General features: G+C 42.4%; 1 protein-coding gene across 3 annotated transcripts in view; it reads left to right on the top strand.

Moving 5' to 3' along the window:
- Window positions 1-20,076, top strand: part of ELK3 (ETS transcription factor ELK3) — a 39,545-nt gene that overhangs the window by 9,739 nt on the left and 9,730 nt on the right. For 2 of the 3 annotated variants that reach the window (XM_033010227.2, XM_033010229.2), the window contains exons 2-3: window positions 7,695-7,903; window positions 18,048-18,842. In XM_033010227.2, coding sequence (XP_032866118.1) covers window positions 7,697-7,903; window positions 18,048-18,842 — 1,002 coding nt within the window. In that variant the 5' untranslated portion in view covers window positions 7,695-7,696. Of the gene's footprint in view, window positions 1-7,694; window positions 8,044-18,047; window positions 18,843-20,076 lie in introns of those variants that run through there. The other variant, XM_042792733.1, reaches the window with a different exon arrangement.

The raw sequence follows: 20,076 nt of genomic DNA, 5'->3' as shown, positions 1-20,076 counted from the left end.
GAATATAAAGAGAAGACTATTACGCAGGAGTGGCAGAGTAGACATACCTCATGTGACTCTGTTGAGTACATCGGCCAGCAAAACCCTCTGTGCTTTTTTGGCATATCCTTAAACCAGTCTGGGTTTGTGTGGCAGTATTACTGTCGTTTTGCAGCAAATCGGAACTTGTGTGCTGGGGGGCACTCTCTAACTTTTTCTAATGTTTCCACTGGGTGGTGCTGCAGGAATTCCTTTTTTTTTTTTTTTTTTTTTTTTCACTTCAATCTGCATTTCCCAGAAAGACGCCTCTAAAATATAATAGGAGGAAGTCCTGATTTAGAAGGTTTTTGCAGTTTCAACACAATGGAAGAACTCTGAGGATGCTCTGGCAGGAAATGTCCTGGTTGCTGGATGTGGAAAAATTACCAGCGTTCTGTATCATACACACAGTTCCCTAAAGTGCCCTGGGTATGGGTTGCACCATTAGTTTGATTTATTAGCTTTAGCAGAGAAAGTTCTGCATCAAGTTAAACCAGGTATATTTACACACTTAGTTGCGAGCGTATTTGTTCAAGGCCAATTAAATTGGCAGTAAGATCTCCTTTGATGAGTATTTGAAAACTTTCTGAGTAAACAAATTGATATTTGTTTTTCCTTCTTTCTGGCAGAATCACTGACTTCTCACCAACCACATCCTATTTATCACCCTTGAAGCATCTCTGTTGAGAAATAAAGTGTGAGGACTGACTCAGACTTTTGCCTTGTTCTTTCAAATGTTTCTGTGCAAACATTTGGGCAGATTTGGCAGTTGTCTTTAACCTCTCATGATATACTCATTGTTACACAGATGAATTTTCAGTGGAAAATGTTAGGGCTGACTGATTTTTTGATTATCCTAGAAAAGTTTCTTTTCTTGATCAGCACCCTTTTGCTTCCGTAATCAAATGTAAAACAAGTGTGCTTAAATTTTTAATAGAAACTAAAATATAAAAGAGAAAAATCAGCCTAGAAAATGTGTAAGCTGTTCAACTTTCCATACAGACATTCACTTTAGAACTCTTAAAACTGTACGTAGCTGAAACAGCTATAGGCTACCTTATTCCATATTTTTCTCTAAATATACTCTCTGATATCTGTCAATATGGAATGGAATTGTTTTGCTAATTTCCAACAAAAGCTTTTTAAAACTCACATAATTGTTTATTTTATAAGTATTAATATACTTTAAAAATGAGTATGGTTTAGCAAAATCTCCATTTCTAGTATTGAGAAACGGTGGTTAAAAAAAGTAATGACAGAACAGTCACATTCTTTCACGTTATTGCAGCAGTCATCTCAAGGGTTAAAATGAACCTGAGACACTTAGAAAAATAAAACCAGAGCTGCTATTACAAACTGGGACAGATGTAGGAGGCCAGGTTTCCTGTGGCCCATTTTCCAGTTTCCTGGCTGCAACCTGCAGAAATAAAGGAAGCCGAATGCTAACGTGAATGAGAAGCTAACAATGCCCCACGTCACGCTGCTCAGAGAAACGTGCTGTTGGCCAGAATTAGGATACAAAAGCAGTAAATGGACATACAAAAAATATACACATGTTTTCCAGAGTAGTGGAGAAGGAAGAAAAAAAAAGGCATCTGTTGCAGAGAAATGCTGTGTGCTTGCAAAAGCGCACGCTTGCTTGTAAGGGAAATGTAAGCGGAGGTGTGTGCCTGCTGTGGTGGGGCATACGGAAAGGAGCTGAATCTTTTGCAGCTGCTTTGGCTACAGAAGGAATCAGCAGTTTCTTCTTATGCGAAGGGAAATTAATTTCCCTGCCCTGACTCTGCCTCTTAATCCTTTTCATGTACATGTCTGATCACCATCGTTCTGCCTATAGTGCATAATGCTGGCTCACACCTTTTATGCCTTCCTGATTTAATTGATCTCCAGCTGATTTTTTCAGCCTCTGGAGTCCCCAGCCAGTCTGTCCCACTCACCTGTCCCTCCTCTGCCCCAAGTCCCACGACCTGCTTTATAGCTCAGAGTCCCAGATGTTCCTCTGCGGACCCTCTAAAGCAACAAGGGGTTGGTTTTGATCCTAGTGCCTGGAGGGGTTCCTAGTTTTAGCTTTCAGAACATGTTCACGTTGATTGTCTAGGATAAGCAGTATATCTATTTTAGAAAGGCTGTGGGGGGGCTAAAATAGAGTGGGGAGAAAGAATCCGGGTTGGAACCTGGAGTATGTGGGAGAACCGAAGATGGGAACACAGCTGTAACAGTTGTATGGAACTAAGGACCTCTGCAGAGGTCCTGAATGCTACAGAGCTGCTTTGAAGCTTTCTGCCCTTTTCTTCTAGCCTTTCCTGTGCAAGAGTCCTACAAAACTTAATGCCCCAAAGGGTATCCTATTTATCTCACAGATCATGTCGTATATCTTTCTGATACTGAGCTTTTTATCTAGCTAGTTTTGTCTCTGAGCTTCGTTTTCTACTGCCTGGATTTAAGATGGCTGATTATCTGTTTTATTTTGCCCAGCAGGTTAATTACTTTTTTTTTTTTTTTTTTTTTTAATGCCACTCTACTGACATTTTGTCATGGAATTTCATATGTATTGTCTTGGTAAAAAAAAAAGCTAATGCATCTCATCATCATGTGTATTCATATGCCTTAATCGTTTCTAGTGTAACTTGCCTAATGTTTTCATAATGCTTGCTTATGCTGGTAGAAGTCAATCTCCAGACACTAAAGGGAGGCCAGTGTTTGGCATTTGGTCCCCTCAACGAAGTGAGGAATTTGGGCACCTCCTTTACAGGAAAATCATCTCTTAGATGGGATGCTTTGCCCTGTGGATGTGTCTGTCCTTTTCTATTATTTTCTTTAGGGAGGTCTTAAGGTGTTGACTTTGCGGCCGCTCCAAGTTTAGGCATTTCCTTTAGTCCCTTAATTTGGTTGAAATGAATAGGGGCAGTATTATCAGCACAGATACTATACTCTGAGTTGACTCCTTCCCACATCAGTCCTGAACTTAAAATTTGATGTTGTGTTGTATCACGCTGATCATGCAGTTGATAGGGTTTGTATGGGGGGGGATATGTGTGTATGCACATTTGAAAGAATGTAAATTGGTAATGCAGAGAGCTGTTAGTGTGGTTACCTGCCACAGCTGCCTGAGAAATGGACTTTCAGAAATCTCAGTCTGAAATACTCTTTTTGCTGTCTAACACAGCATTTCCAAGTATAATTCCTTCTAGCTCTGCCAGTGATTATTTGCATCAGCAGTAGCGGAACTGATCACAAAGTAAAATTACAAGGCTATTTAGGTCAGGTCAACCTAGCAAATTTTGTTTCATGGCTTAGAAAATATCTTTGACGGTCAAATGCATTGTATAAATATTTAAAAAATGGTAAGATGGCAAAACCACATGTGTTAAAGTTAATGGATGAAAAAATTAATTGACTCTTTTGTCTGTATGAATTTTAATTAGGCTTTCCATGACACAGAATACGTGTTTCTTACATATGTTGCCTGTCTCATTCTGTATCATAGATGGTTGACACTATGTAAATAAGTGATTTTTTAAAACTACTTTTCTTCTAATCCATATAATTCAGAATGTGGTTCCATGTATTATTTATTGCACAGCATTCAAATCCTGTACTGAGCACAGAAGTAACAGGAATATTTATTATGACTATTTAATATTAATAAATAATTGAATGAAATACGAAATATGTGCCCTGTAGGAAGTGACCATATCCTACCACCCGTTTCTGTCAAATTAAGGCAAGACACTGAATTCCCTTTGAGTCAGTAAAAATTCAAAAGGATTAGAAAGTACATAAAGGAAATGCAGTGTTTTATGAGGATTTCTGATTCCTCCCAATCATAGTTTATAACAACTTTTAATACAGGTAGCACATTTTGGGTTAAATTACACATCTTGTAATACATCTGCCATGTAATTCTTTTGCTCCACCACTCAAATGAGGCACAAGTTAAGGCTTAGTACACTGTGTGGCCACTTTGTCTTCCCAAGAGGATAGTTAATACTTTGTGGAACTCCAAAATGGTGTCCATAGAGAAAGATAGGTTAATACTTCTGTTGACCTGATTGGAAATGAAATATTTTGTATCAGTTAAAAAATCCTGTCACTGCAGGATCTTCGATTTGTACTATTCCCCTGCAAATCACATTTTAGAGAATGGAAATGAGATGCAAAGATTAACACCAGTTTACCGAATTCAAGGTATTTAAGATTTTACATTACCACATATGCTGAGCACAGAGCTTCTGTTAAAGGTAGTTACAGCTGTGAATATTCAGTGCAACTCAGACCTGAATGCCTGAAGCTGGGTGCTCAGAAGAAAAGGGACGTACAATTAATGATCAACTGAAAATGTAATTTGCATGATTTGCCTCATGTAGGAATCATATATGTACAGTTGTTATACAAGGGTTATGGGGAGCTTTATACAGGAACTCGGTGGCAGATGGAGGGATGGAATACAATGCAGCATTGTGCTGTTTTAATCTTGTTTCTGAATGGGCAGACTTGGGTCATATCCAGCAGATTTATGCCCATACCAATTAAGCACATTGATGCTGAGTTCTGAGGTGCACAGCTCCTTTATAAAGCCTGTTCAGAAGAGCTGCGTGCTTGGAGAGTTGATGGTAGGGCAAGCAGGGTGGTGAGGAGCTCCCTAAATCTAATCCCACCTCAGCCATCTGCCCTGGATCCAGCACCTGAGGGACCCCCCCGAGATTCCGTGCATATCTCCGCTGGTTGAAGAACTGGTCGCCAAGAACTGAGCTGCTTTGAAAAAGGCAGCAGTAACCTTTTCTGTAATAACCTGATGGGAGTCACCTCCACTCACTCAGTCACCGGGACAGACAGTGTGGAGTGGGTGCTCCTGCAGGATGTTCTCACCCAGGCTGGCGCTGCGCACACGTTTCACATTACACCCCTGGCTGAGCACCGTGAGGCCCGCGCTCGGGAGATAAAATGGAGTCCCAAACTGTTTACATTTTGCAAACGATAAGCGTCAGAAAACAGGTTCGTAACGGAAAGTGAGCTGTAGGTTACTGTGTGAGTGTTCTTGGGCAGAGGTGAATGAGGATGGAGGAGACTGAAGGAAAATGCGCTGCAGCGTGAGTTCAGTCCCACTTAAACTCTCCGAAGAGGCGTGACAGCTGGTGGTCAGAAGGAAGATGTAATTTAAGGTCTGGATGGGAGAATTGCATCTCCAAGATACTGTGCAGCTTTGGCTAGTGGCATGGTGGTGGAGTTCATATTGGTGCTTCTGTAACTCTCCTTCATCTTGAATTTCCTCAGCTGAAGTTCTACTGACAGATCTTTGTAGCGTGGTACACCTGTACACATTTTAATACAATTTTGTAGAAAGCTATTTATAAGTTACTTCTAATTTTCCAGAGCAAAAGAAGTTCTGTTTGTGATTTCTTGTTTGGAAGAGTTGTATGATACAAGCTGAAATTATGCAGAGTATCTCTGTATAATATGTGATATATAGAAACCAAGATTATTTTAAAGTAATATGGCTGTATATACCCTACATATGTTTACTGAAGTTGCAAAATTTATAAATATTAATTTAAAAGTGTATATGATGCCAGATTAATTGGGATACTTTATTAGCTATGATGTTATAGATAAATTATCCATTAAAGATGTTAATACTTGCACAGATGGTATAGTTTAAAGGAACTTATAAAGAATGTAAAGCGACTATATAACTTTCAGGTATATTTAATTCTAGCTATACATTCTTCTTTCTGCCTTACACTGTGTGGAAAAGGATTTGTATAAAGTGATAAAAAATGCAATAAATCAAATGCAAAGCTTTGAAAATGCCAAATCATCCATATAGGCAGCTCTGTTTCAAGGACACCTAACAGTCCTGGGAGCCTCTGCCATCTCTTGGGGGTGCGATGCAGTTACTGTGTTACACAGCTGGGTGTCAGGGGTAGATATTTTTGTCCTTGTCATTCAGACTGGATTCTCAGTTAATCAGGGAAACGAGGCTTTTTCAGGGATAATAAACCTCTCCATTAATTCTGCAAATCCTTGTTTGTCCAGTGCACTTGGAAATTATTTGGACCAAAACTGAGCTCCGAATCCTGTTTTTCTGTAAAACTATTGACGACATTCTCTAGTATCTTAAACTTGCTTTTACACTAGCGGAGCTTATGCAATGTATTTTCCTTGCTACTAGCGAAGCTTATGCAATGTGATTTCCGTAGTGCTGGGGCAGATGAAGAGGTGAATCTTCCCTCAGCCTCCTGCTGTCCTCCTCCATCTGGCAGATAGTTGGAAGTCTTGTGCCCTCTCGTGGTCAGCTCACCCAGGGAACCTCAGGCAGGAGGCCTGGCATGCTCTGGCTGTGTAATCTGTTAGGGCACACACAGTCATGTATTAGGGAACAAAATGAGCAGTTAAAAATCACGAGCTTGTTTAGATAAAGGCAAAAATATCCATTGTTACATGTACAAAGATAAGTCGGGTAATAATTAGCCCCATTATCGCCATAGTTAACCCAGTAATACCAGCATCTTTAAATCTGCATTAGTTAGCCATAACATGTCCAAATTAAGTATCAGAAGAGGACAAGAAAAAATTATTCGATACAGTGTTAACACACTAAGGCCGGTAATGTTGTTGAAAGTTGGGGAAAATCTAATTTTGTCGTTCCGTAGTTTTAAGAGGTCAATTTTAGCTGTATCTTCATTGCAATAATCAATTGTCTTTAGTGGTAAATGCTTCCAAGTTTTAAGTTGTGTCTATGCCTGTGCTGAGTTGGAATATAGTAATTCTTAAGTTTATCCTTCTGTTGCAGTGCCTGAAGAAAAGGTTTATTCTAGGGAGGGCTCAGTAGCACAGGCAGTTAGCAAAGAAAAAAATACTCAAACAACCTTTAGCAGAGAAAAAACATTCAAATAACTTTAGAAGTGAGACTCAGGCACTGTTAAAAATATTCCTAGCTCTCAGTTGTACATATGATAATGAAAGATCTCTGCTAGAGAAAGGTTCAGGGTAAACACTTACTTTACTGTGCTTAAGTGTACTGAACTTTCAGCATTTCTGCAAAACAGATAGTATCTTTTGACCTATTTGAATTGGCAAACAGAAGCAGCAAGAGCCATTTCAGGCCCTGGAAGAAACAAAATAGACAAAGGCCGTATGACACCAGAGAAGTGAGGTGTGTGTGGTGGGAAGGAGAGACTTCTGGCCCTCTAACCAAAGGCAGCTGCTCTGGTCTTACCTTTTCCTCCCCTTCTTCACAGTGACGTATCTGAACAAATCATACTGAACTCTTCTCATGTTAGTAAACAGCAGTTTTTCAGCTCGTTTCAGTGGATAGTTAGATCAAGTCCTATTTTTTCCCTTCCTATACGTTCCTTTGAAGGGTGGTTGCATACATTGATTTGAAGACCCCAACTGGAGATGACCCTGTACCGTGTGAATTATGCGGGCAATGCTTTTCTAAATACTTACTCTATTTTATGTGTCCCTTCAGAAAATAGCAGTAGAAAAAATACTGAAAGGGGAGTGCAAGACCTGTGGGTCTTGTGAGTGCTTGGTTGTAAATGATACAGTGGCTTCCTTTGCTCAATTATGTAGGCTGACGCCTACACAGAGCTTATCACTGAAATGAGCATTGGGTGGAACACCTGCTCCCAAATGTTTTTCACATTGTTGCTCTCCTTTGTCCCTTGTAGGTATGGAGAGTGCAATCACACTGTGGCAGTTCCTTTTGCAGTTGCTGCTAGACCAGAAACATGAGCACCTGATTTGCTGGACGTCTAATGATGGCGAATTCAAGCTACTCAAGGCAGAAGAAGTGGCTAAGCTGTGGGGACTCAGAAAAAACAAAACTAATATGAATTATGACAAGCTGAGCCGAGCGCTCAGATACTATTATGACAAGGTAAATTTTGTTATTCTCATGCAGACTAAGAATATAGCAACACTACCATTTAATATTTCACCTCTATGTGGAAGCTATTCAAAAGTTCCTCTAACTAGTTTTTACAACAGACAACATTATTGAAGGCAATCACAATGGAGGTAAGAGGGCAGCTAAAAGATGCCCAGGAAAACACTTCACATCCCATTTCCTGAGGAGGGGAGGTTTCCACCTAGGTTTCCACTTAATGATGCTTTCATGTGTTTATGCGTTTGGCTACCCAATATTTTCTGTAGCTTTTGACAACAATAAAATAACTGTTGATAACGGAGAACTGTTTGATTATTACAGCTTGCACAGGATCTTCTGGAATGCAGGGAGGTGGTAGAAAGCAGTGATCCTGCGATGCAGCAGGCAGAGTGGCAGCTTTACCGTCAGGTATCACCTATGTCAGAACAAGGAGAAGACAAACAACCCAACAGCATAGAGGGCGGGGTTGAGTTTGCACAGTTTTCATGGGGCACATCTTCTGGAGTTTAGATCTGGTTGGCCAGCGTTTTAGCTAGTCTTGCCTGAGTTTTCCAGTAAATCTTTCCTACAGTTGTATTGGATCCTAATTTATTAGCTGGAAATACAACGCTGAAACACTTCTGCAGTTATGACAGTGCAGTATCTCACTGTAACTATTCCTTTGTTAACACTCAGTGTTTCTAAGAGTTTGGAATTTTTCCACTGTGTCATTTTAGGACATAATCTGTGTTAGCTTCAGCAGCAGTCAAGATCATATGTTCTATCATTTAATTAGCAGCAATACATAGGAGAGTGCACTGATGTCATGTCTTACTGGATGAAAGTGCAGAATAAGAGTACCAATTGGGGGAGAAGCAGCTGGTCAGATGATGGGTGTCAGGGCAGGGATATGTGTAGTGCTATATGTCAAGGTAGTAGTCTCATGCTGAGCTCATTTTAGGTGAAGACAGTATTTGCTGTAGAATGTTAAATTTACTCCCACTTGGGAATTTATCTTTTGGGTATCTCAAGTCAAAATAGTGGAACATGTGCTTTGGTAGGGGCTTCTTCATCCAATTTTTCTGGCCTTGCAAGACCTACTGAATTTTGCCCCTCCTTCACAGATACATTTGTTGAGGTTTGGTAGAACTAATAAGGTGCAAGGAGTCAGGACATTTTACACAGCAACCTTATATCTGGCAAGCGGTGGTTATTTGCACACTGTCAGAAGCTGGTTACAGGCAAGTAGTATGGGCTTATACCTAGTGCAGAGCTGTTGGCTGTTGAGAGCTTCACTTTCAACCTCTTTGTTTAAAACTGAAATCTGAAATAATGACATATTGGACATAGTAATCTGGAATTAGTTAGATCACTCAATTTGCTTCTGATTTTCAGACATCATGAGCATGCCCACAATTTAGAAGAGGTCAGTAGAGGTTACTGGTATCTAGCACCTCTGAAAATAAAATTCCTGTGGTATAATGGGAGTTTCTAAGATCACTGTCACTCTCATGAAACCATCCTTCACTTAGACATTTAGTCTTTGGTCTTCAGCATGAAGCAAGGTGGCAAGAGTACAACAGAGAATGCAAAACTAAGAATAGGGAGTAACCAGAATATGTATTAGATTACTATCACAGGAAGATATTTGAAGGGAATCTCTCAGATGTGTCAAGATACGAGAAGGAAAAAATTGTAGAAGACAAATACAGAGGTGTTAAAATATCTTGCATATTCACCTTTCTCAGTTTGAGACTCCAGCAAATTCAAGGAGTTTACAAATTGTTTCTCCAGCCTTTTCTGGATGAACATTGTATTGTTTTTACTAATTAACATTAAATCTTCTCAGGATTAGTTCCCCTAAAATTGATATTTTTTAATAATATGTCTAAATTAATGGGGTTTACTATTTCCTATATTATTGAATATTAAATATTAAAAAGAAGGGCTGTTATAGATTTTGTGTTTTAAAAAGGAAAACTTCATAGCCATGCTTAGTGGTCTGTTCTCATCTTGATTTTCAGAAAAGACAGTGAGATGAGATTATGCAGTGAGTAACGCTGGTGTTCAGCACAGTTATGGCATGCTTGCTGCCTGCACAAGGCAGAGGAAACTAGATATTGTTGCTGAACTGAGCTCAGAGTACTGCTGTCATGTATTATTTGTAGTGCACTAATTCTTGAAGGGCACGGTGGGGCTGGGCACTATGCAGCCAGTCTAACACAGCAATCAAAAAACATGTTGACTGCAAATTAACTGTGCACAATTTGATGATCAGACTTTTCATTACTCACATTGAAATTTGGAAGGACTTCTTCTCATGTGAGATTTTTTGAGTTTCAGATTTAGAGCTGCAAGTTCTGCAAATGAAATGCTTTTAGTATTTTGTCCACTAGAAGTCAGATTTTTCCACTTAACATGTTTCAAAGGTGGCCTGACTGAGAAGGCACAAAAGGATTTAGAGAGGACAGTGCAGCGGCTGTTCCAAGCAGTTGGTGTGGTGAAATCCTCTTCACGAAGTGCTAAAAAGGCTTCTGCTCAGCATGGGGAAGCTCGCCTCATTACATGACTCCAACCCCTCTGATTATGAACTTGACTGGGATCAATGGAGACAGAGTGCCTGCTGGTGAATGAACAGCATCTCCAGGCAGAGCCCAAATGCACAGTGGCTGAACAGACATTGCTTAAAAACAAGGGGTGAGATATTTGTAGCACTTGTCCTTTGAGATCTCTCTGATCTCTTCAAATCAATGCAATATAATGGTTCCTTACTTGAGGCTCTCTTTCTTTTATCCTTAATCTTTTTTTTTTCTTTTTTTTTTTTTAACCCTTGTACTGTTTTCAGTTGCTCCCCCCCTCCCCCCTTGTACACACACACACCTTTGTCATCTGTTTTGTCTCTGCTCATGCAGCATCTGCCAGAGGAGCGGCTGTACAGTTTCTTCACGGGGGCTCTGGCTGAGGTGATTGCTTGCTGTTCTTACAGCTGCTTGCCTGGACCATGTGCTCTCTTCTGTCTGCAGATTTTATCTGGGTGTGGCACAAGGATTTGGGCCGTTTTTCCGTGAGTCCTGTAGCCCAGTGGAGGTCATAGTTCCTGGAAGGAAAGAAGGATAAGCTCTTTCTTCCTCATGTATTTTGATCAGGGTTTGAACCTCGAACCAAACCCATGGCTATTGTTATTTAAATTAAAGGAGTAAGTCCTTTAGCAGAAAACAGTGGGAGCTTCTCACTCTCTGTGGGGGTTTGGTGTGTTGTCTCCTGTTGGTTCTCAGACAGTGAGGAAAGGCAGATGATTAGGAAAGTGCAGAGGGACGGGGGAACTTGGTGCAGGTTTTGAAGTGTGAGAAATACTGGCTAGGATAGTAGATAATGGATCCTTGTAGGATGGCAGGGAGTGCTCAGCAGTGGGTTCAGTCCTAAGCTCTTCCTCTGCCTTCAGTTCGGTCTATGATGCGTAGCACAGAAAGGGAAGAAGTGGAGGAGGGAAGGGAAGGCTCCTCGGCATTCTTCTTTCTCTTCTGCAAAACAAAAGGGGAAGGGCTGGTGAGGTAAAAGAGCCTCTCAGAGTTTTGCACTCCTCTCCCCTGGACCATTCACCAATTTGTGGAATAAACCAAGATCAGTCTAGACCTTGAGGTAGCCTCAAGGAGGCTTCTGAGATCCTTGTCCCATCCCTTGCAGTTGGCAGTGATGGATGTGTCGGCAACTGGGTGTGCTGGGGCAAATGGGATGCAGACTGAGCAGATGGGATGAACAGTGTGCTGCAGGCTGGGGAGTGGCAGCAGGAAAGGCGAGAGGCAGAACTCCGGACAAGACTTTGGGTTGTGGAGTTACCAACAGGGACTTACCTACCTATAACCCAAGATCTGGCAGCACATGAGTTTGAGGTGAAGGGTGGTGATTTTTTAGAAATGGTGGTGGCACACGGGATGGGCCTTCCTTTCTTGAGCTGCCCTCTCCTGTTACTGCCTATAGCTGACAGTAACTGAGCTACTGCTTCATGCTTTGTCTTTGAAATTATTCACCATGGAGAAATAAAAACTGATCACTGCATAAATGGAGGTTTATGAGCTCAGCCATTTTGCTTGGAGGGGAACACCAGCTTGTTAAAATTCATTATCTGTTTCATCTGAACTTAAAAGTAAATTAATTCCAGTACTGGAGAAAAATAACACAATTAGGAGAAGTTCCTTAGCCTGGCTTTGAAAGCAAGCATGATGTGCTCTTGAGGCTGATGGCTAGTTTTATGTTAAATTCACATAGAAAGCACCCCAGGAAATGTAGAGTGTGTCATGTCTTGATAGTAAATTGCTACCATGATTCTGGTTGCTAAAGGTTTGTAGATAATATGAAGATTTTCCATTTCCTGTTTCATTTGTTACCTGAATTCTCCTCCTCCCTTTTTATTTAATGCATTTCCCCTGTTGCCTCAACAGAGCAGCAGAACAGATGACAGAGTGCTGAGGAAAGGCATCCTGCACTCTCTCTACCTACAGCTTGAGCAGCATGTTCATCATGTCACACACTTATGCCAGTCAGAAATCTCTTGTAATGCTTTCAGGCAATGAAACCCTTCACATCATTCCCATGCAGAACCATTTAGCTTCATGTGTAGAACTAAAATATCTGTATGAGGAGGATTAGTAGGCTTCTTTTTGTTGAAGTTGCTCGGTTACTTTGTTTTCCTGATAGATGTAATGACAGATAACCTTTTGAAAGTCTCTAGAGGTTTCAGGACTACTAAAGACCCCCATGAATATTTCAAGATGACACCACAAAGGGAAGCTAGAGAGTTTTCCCCATGAGGTTTTCTTCTTTGAAGGAAGGAGGGCTAATCCAGGAAATTACATGCAGATAATAGGATGTAACAGTTGGGGAAGTCAAGCCCTCAGAAGTTAGGAAATGCAAGAATCACAGTTCCCTGGGTAACCTTAATGTTTGCATGAGTTATGCTGCATCTTTAATTACACAGTCACATACTGTTACGATGAGCAGCTATTCAATATTTTTGCATCCTCTGAACAGTATGTGGCCCCAGGCTTTACTCAGTGAGTGCTATTCAATCTGTCTTCTAAAGACAGAATAAATCATTTCAGTTTCAGTTAATGGCTACCCACTTTTTCAGATGGGTTGGCAGTGTGATGTATAGTATATAAATAATACAGGCTGCTTCGTGCCTGTTGCAGTGCAGGGGACAGAGCTTCTTGGGTGCTCTTAGGATTCAGAGCTGCCCATGGCATCCCCTCTCAGGTCAGACCTAGTAGCCTGGTTACTAGTTCGTATTTTTAATGCCCAAGTGTGGGTGGCAGGGTGGAAGAATTGTTTTGGGAAGAGTGTCCCTTGCTTGGTCTGATTACAGAACTTCAGGATATAAAGTGATACTGGAAACTATTCTTTTACTTTTGGGAAGGTCTTCTCTTGAGTTACCTCAGGGGAAATAGAATATTACAATGAAACAATAGAGGTATGATGGTGATAGAGTACCAGCTATACGTTTTGTAGTGGTATAGGTAAGAGGTGTTATAAGGAAATAATTGAAGGAGCATTAGAAAATAGCTCTACAGAGAATTGGAAGGAGCTTCTTTCAAGAGTGATGTGTGGAAGTCAAGAAAGTGCTTGTCTGAAATGGCATAAAAGTGGTTATTGAATACTGTCCTTATGGAAAGGTAGGAGTAAAGAATTTGATACTCAGTAAAAGGTGATGAGTAAAGGAGAAAACCCAAGAACTCCACTAAAAGGAGTGACAAATAGTTCATGTTTGATGTGAAAGGAAAGGGACGCCCAGTAAACTGCAGCAGAGAGAGCAGAGAACCTGGCCAAAGGTGCGAGCCAGAGGAATGGCCTTTGCCTTCCAGATGGAAGTGGGTGAGGAAAGACTGAAATCCAGCTAAATAAGAGCCTTGGACTTCCAGAGGTTAGTACAGGTGCACGATCTAGTAGCGCCTGTGCCTCCATTAAAAATTTCACAAAATCCAGCTTCTACGCCTACAGTATAATGAGCGTAAGTGCATGAAGGGTGATGTTAACAGAATCTGCCTGCCTGCACACACTGATGTGGACACACGCCCCATTTTTTGGAGCAAACCATGCAGTCACAGGCACCTCCTGCCAGTTTACGTACTTCAGACGTTGGAGTGTGAGCAACCCTCTCTCAGGATAGGGTTCCCAATAGCTGGAGGCAGCCCAGCTTCCTCCTCACAGAGTCCTGTGAGGAATTCATAGCCTAAGTGTCCCTACACGTGTTGCATCCCTCAGTACTCTGGGAGCCAGGGAACTTGCTACACATCCAAATGGGTGTTACACGCAGCAGCTACAGCTCTGGTCCTTCTCCTTCTTTCCCAAGCTGGGATGTTTGCTACCTACAGACAAGTTCATCCTGTTCTGCCATAAATTTTGAGATCGCAAGTACCCTCATTACAGGTCAGTACCTGGGAGGAGGAAAAAAGTCCCGATCTGGTCTTCCTGCCCCTGAGGCCCCTCATTAGTCTGAAGTTCAACTTGGAATTGGGTCCCATTTCCCAGATCAGTAAACTAGCTAGGTAACAGGTTTGAGCCAAGCTACTAAAATCCTTGTGTCACACTGGGTAGTATTGTTACACCTTAGCTCTAGATGGCTCGAACAGGGAGTAAGAGTCAGAGCTGATGGAATTAAAACACAAACACATGATAGAAGAACCAAAGTCTGAGTTGCACCAATGCACAGGAAAACTTCTGGGAGGAAAGAAAAAAATTGAAGGAGACCCAGAGGTCATGTGCTGTTGAGATGGGCAAACAGCTCCTGTGTATTTTGGGAGGGGCACATGCATAGTTGACACAAAAAACCCCTCCACCACATTAAAGCCTTGTTTAAGCTGCAGGGGGAACCAGGCCACCAAGCCTCTGGCATCTAGCTCAGCCAGCTGGTCCGTGAAGGACAAGGGGAGAGACCCATCCCTCCAGCTGGTGATTCGGAGCACTTGGGTAAGGCTGCTTTCAGAGGTGCTCCTAAAGCCAGTGTCAGAAGTGATGTGGTGTGAATAAGCTGATGTGCTTGAGCAGGCACTGGGCAGTGCTGTACCCAGTTCAGATCTGCAGCTTTCGAAGCACTTTGCAATGAGGGGTGGTCACGTTTGCTTCACTCACTGTTTTATAGTCCGGGGACAGAGGAGGGGAAGTGTAAAGTTTTCAAGTGAGGAACAGTCAAGAAGCCGAGAGAAGAGGGGCATTCCCAGTTCCCTGCTCTCTTTCTAAATGTCAGAGTGCTATCTCATGATAAGATCTTTTTTTTTTTTTTTCTTTAAGCTATTAGACTGGAGCCCCTGGTCCAGTTGGCCAGTTCTCCTCCCCAGCAGCTGCACGGGTCCAGCAGTCGCCTTCCGCAGCAGCACAGCCCCGGAGCTCCCTGCAGCCCTGGCTGGCAGCCACTAGCACCCACTGCAAGCCTGCTCCCGAGGGAATTTACCTAGAAAATTGAGAAAACAACAAAAAAGGGCTAAATGTGCCCATATACTTGCTGTCCTGCTACCACACAAGTGGTCTAGTCTCCTTGCAAATGCAGTCCTTAATACAAGGAAGCCTTCTTTGCCCTTTCAAGCTGAGGGTGGGAAACCCCTGCTTGTCACGCCTGTCACTGCCTTCTGTGGTTTGAACCATCGTCCACAGCTCAGAATGATTCTGACAGACCACTGAGGTGATGGTAAAAATAAGCTGCTTTTTACCTTCACTTCAGTTATTTGTCAAAAAAAATTAGAAAAGTCCATGTCATTTCAGAGGCGCTTAATTATTTGCATCCTTATTTTCTCTTACATGCTGATGGAGATTTCCTCAGGCTCCACATTTAAGAGAAGCTTGCAAAGTGCTTGAGGGCTCTGCACTTGAATCCTTTTCATCTCCAGCCTTTGTTAAGTGAGCCTTTGCTGCAGGCTTATGGAGTCAGTGGAGCCACACTGAGAGACCCTCTTAAAATAAAACTATATTTCATAATAACAGAGGATGTATAAACTCACCAGCCCGTTCAGTTGCTTTTTATAGCAATGTTCCCCTGTTTCAAACCTGTAGCAGTGTAAAAATGCCACCTTTAAATACATGTAATCTTTTTCTGCTGGGAGTCACATTTTCCAAGTAGGATCTCTGTTGCCAGCGCTTGATGTAACAGTAAGTCAAAGCTGCCAGAAGCAGAAGGGAGGTATTATTTTGAATTTAAAAATATATATATTAAAAAAAAAAATATCCGGTTGGGGTGTTTCTTTTCACATGTCGAATAGTTTGGAGATTTTGCCTTTTTCAAGAGTAATGTAATACTGAGAGTGCAGAAAAAGCATGTCCATCCAACATTTCACCTAATTATCACACACAAAAAAAATACCTAGGCCAAGCCCAAAGCCATGGGAATTAAAGCTCATTCAGGCTGAGATCCTGTGGGCTAACTCTATGTCCTGAAATTTTGAAGGGCAAAAATAGGCATTGCGGGATCTGCCATGTGGGTAGACGTGCGTACAATTCAGCAGTTTTGTGCCTTTAGTCTGAGCTTGTTGAATTTAATTTCTCTCCTTGCTACAGATCCCTGTTATCAACTTGGGAAACAACTTTCTGCATTTGTGCCACAGCTCCTGACCTGTGAAGCAAAGCTACATCTCAGAGCTCTTTGTGGGATTAATTTTGTATTCAGAAAGGTGCCTGAATGAAATGTCAGGACATTCAGATAGGTGAATTACAGAGTGCAGTAGCTCATCTGAAAGACAGAAGAAAACAAGCCTTGCTTTTATGGCTAAAAAAAAGGTGTATTGTGGACACTGCAAGTACCCAGCACTAGGTATTGTCCATATATAAATAGGGATGATGTTTGTATTCCTTTTTCTTTTTTTCATTTTCAATCAATTTAACTAATGTTTCCTCTCCTGGTCTCAGAATCTGTGGTAGGATGAAAACCAGATTTTTAGGAATAGGTAAATATTTATATTCCTATATGTACAGAAAAGCAAATGTCTTGTTTGCAGAGCATCACCTGGAGGTACAGCAGACATGCTGCATTAAAGGGAAGCTTCTTGAAAAGGGTTTTTCAGAGGTGACTTAAAGACAAACTCCGCACCAGCAGCTTCAAGAAGAGAGAAGTTGCTGTGGAAATCTCAGGAAATATTGCATCTTGCCTTCCACAGCAGTTGGCCTAGGGTGATAAATGTTCCAGTCCTTTCCCTAGGCCAGGCCAGCACCTGGTGCCATAAAGTGCCTCTGTGGAGGAGCTCACATCGCGTCCTCGGGGATATCACACGTGGTGTGAGAGCAGGCAGCATACCCGGGTTTGCAGGAAGAGAGCTAGGACTGGAAACGGGACCTTCATGAAAGATTTCAATCTCAAAGGGAATCAGTTCTTTTCATAAAGGTGACACATTCATTATGGCAAATATGAATTAAAAAAAAACCCAAACAATCTACAAACCTTTGAGAGGTTTGGGATTTTTTTCAACGATTAATTTCAGTAGCCTGATATTAGACTGATGAAAAGCTTCTGCCAGCACCAGTGAGCATCCTGAGCCTAATGCAAACCTGGAGATAGCACAGGGGATACAGGAGGGCACAAGTACTTTTCCAGCCCCTGCAAGTGATTGCATTTGTCACAGACATAGTTCAACACTGTTGAAAGAAGGACAGTCACTGTCAGCCTAGATCAATCCTCCTGCAGGCGGTCAGGAAGAGAAGGTAAATGACTGGAGCAGGGAAGCTGAGGTGGTTTTGTCTCTCGCAGCCATTCGGAGAGTATTTCATACTCAGAGTAGTTGGTGTCAGTTTTGGGAGGCATAAATGAAAGAGTTTGCCTTTGTTGTGAAACAAAATGGTGGCATGGCTTGAGTCTGCAAGGTGGCAGAATTGTTTTTACTGGAAAGAATATGCCCAAGCTACCTCAGAGGAAGAGGGAGGAAAACAGCCCACCGGTAGGTCTTTATCACTTAGTAATGGTGATTTTGTTAGGCACTGTGAGGAGCAGGGAGTGGTCTCCCTGGCTGAGCAGCCATATGTGAGTGAGCCACAGATGAGCAGCATTAGGAGCCCCACTGAAATGATCTGCTCAGCTTGAGGAGGGAGCAGTGCCCCCCTACCCTTGTGAATGCCCTTATGTTTGCTGTACTCAGTGCCTCTAAAATGCTGATCTCTCTAGCATCTGCTTTTGTATTTGCAGAACATCATCAAGAAAGTGATCGGACAAAAATTTGTGTACAAGTTTGTCTCCTTTCCTGAGATTTTAAAAATGGATCCACATGCTGTGGAAATCAGCAGAGAGAGCCTTTTGCTGCAGGACAGCGACTGTAAGATGCCTTCTGAGAGCAGGGATCAGCACAAGCACAGCTTGTCAGCACTGAAAAGCACAAGCCGTAATGAATATATCCATTCTGGCCTGTACTCCTCTTTCACTATCAACTCTCTGCAGAACCAGCCAGACCCTTACAAGCCAATCAAAACAGAAAAACTGGAGGAGAAGTCAGAAGGAAACACACCAGTTGAAGAAGTTCGGACTGTTATAAGATTTGTGACAAACAAAACAGACAAACAAGTTATGAGGCCCATGGTGTCGTTGCCTTCCACTTCGGAAACAGCAGCTGCCTCTGCTTTTCTCAGCTCATCAGTATCAGCTAAAATATCTTCCTTAATGCTACCCAACAGTGCCAGCATTTCATCTCCATCATCATCTTCCTCCAGGTCACCATCTCTGTCTCCCACCTCACCCCTCCCTGCAGAACACAGGAGCCTCTTCCTTGAGTCCAGTTGCCACGACTCAGATTCCCTTGAGCCTCTGAACCTCTCCTCAGGCTCCAAGGCAAAATCTCCATCTCTTCCCCCAAAAGCTAAAAAACCCAAAGGCTTGGAAATCTCCGCCCCACCTATGGTTCTCTCCAGCACCGACATCGGTTCCATTGCCCTCAACAGCCCCGCACTTCCTTCGGGATCCCTGACTCCAGCTTTCTTCACTGCACAGGTGAGATCTGCTTGTCTCCTGCACTCTTGCTTTAGCCAGGTATTCCCTCTGTGCCTCCAAGAGCGTTAGCTCTACGGGTCTGTCATCATCCAATAGGAAAAAACAAAGCATATGGGGAAGAGGGAAACGTAGCAGAGATCTGAGCGAAGGGTGAAAAGTAGGTTCCCCCTGGAGTTCCTCTGTGAGCATGGGAGAAGCTGTCACAGGTCACAGACGGCCTGCAAGGGTGATGAGGTGGGCAGCCGTTCGTTAACAGGAATGAATCGCTTATCAGTTCAAACCAGCCGCCGGGTCTCCAAAACAAGCAGGAAAAAGCCAGCAAGAAAAACATGGGGGTTTTGTAGGTCATGACTTGAGCATATGCATTGTGGGGTGCTTGGTTAGATTTCTCTCCTTCAAACAGTGTGACCTTTTCATTAGTTTTTGAATACGGAGCAAATTAAGTGGTTTCTAAGACAAGGCTCTTAAGCCAGCTTTGATTTCCAAAGTTTTACAGAACCACAGAGTACTTGCCAGAGCTGCCTTTCAGCACAGGTCTACTGAATAACCAGTAGGTTATTTTATTCTTCTTAGTCACATATTTGCAGTAATGTCCATAGTGAGTTCTCATTTTCAAGCAAGTCTATGGAAAAAAATCTAGCAGTCCAGAGGAGACGAGGAAAATCATGTAGATAATGACCTGGTGTGTTCATCGGTGAGTTTTGATTTACGCTACCACTGCAAAATTATACAAAAAAAATCCAAAGTAAAACCCAAGTATTATTATCCCAATGAGGAACACCCCCCGCGAAATAAAAGTTGTTGCAAATGCTAGCATTGAATGAAACAAACTGAACAGTAAATAAATAAACACAAAGGTGCGTGTTAGAAGCTCTCAGTTACTTCGGGCTGTCTAGGGATCATGTTGCATCCATAATCCTGTTACCTCTCCCCTGTTGGAAGAGGTTTTGCGTGGATGATGCCTGCAGCGGTGCCGGGCGTTGGAGGTCTTTGAGCTGGCCGCGGGCAGCATCGTGTGCCTGCACGACACGAGGGCCTGGCAGGGGTGAGCGTGTTGGCAAGTGCTCTCGGCCGGCGCAGCACTTGCTCTTATTGAGCTTTCCAGCTGGCTGCAGAGCACGTTTGTGCAAAGCTGTTGGAGTTCAGGCAATACCTGTAAGCTACCGAGATACGATGTTGTGTCGCAAAGAAAGAGGGGTTTGTGGGCTGCTCTCTGTCATTTTTTGACATCGTA

This window comes from Tyto alba, unplaced genomic scaffold (genome assembly GCF_018691265.1).
Source record: "Tyto alba isolate M040663 unplaced genomic scaffold, T.alba_DEE_v4.0 Super-Scaffold_2, whole genome shotgun sequence".
NCBI classification, from domain to species: domain Eukaryota; kingdom Metazoa; phylum Chordata; class Aves; order Strigiformes; family Tytonidae; genus Tyto; species Tyto alba.
Note: the sequence above shows the minus strand (reverse complement) of the source record. Positions and strands in the feature narration are given on the sequence as shown.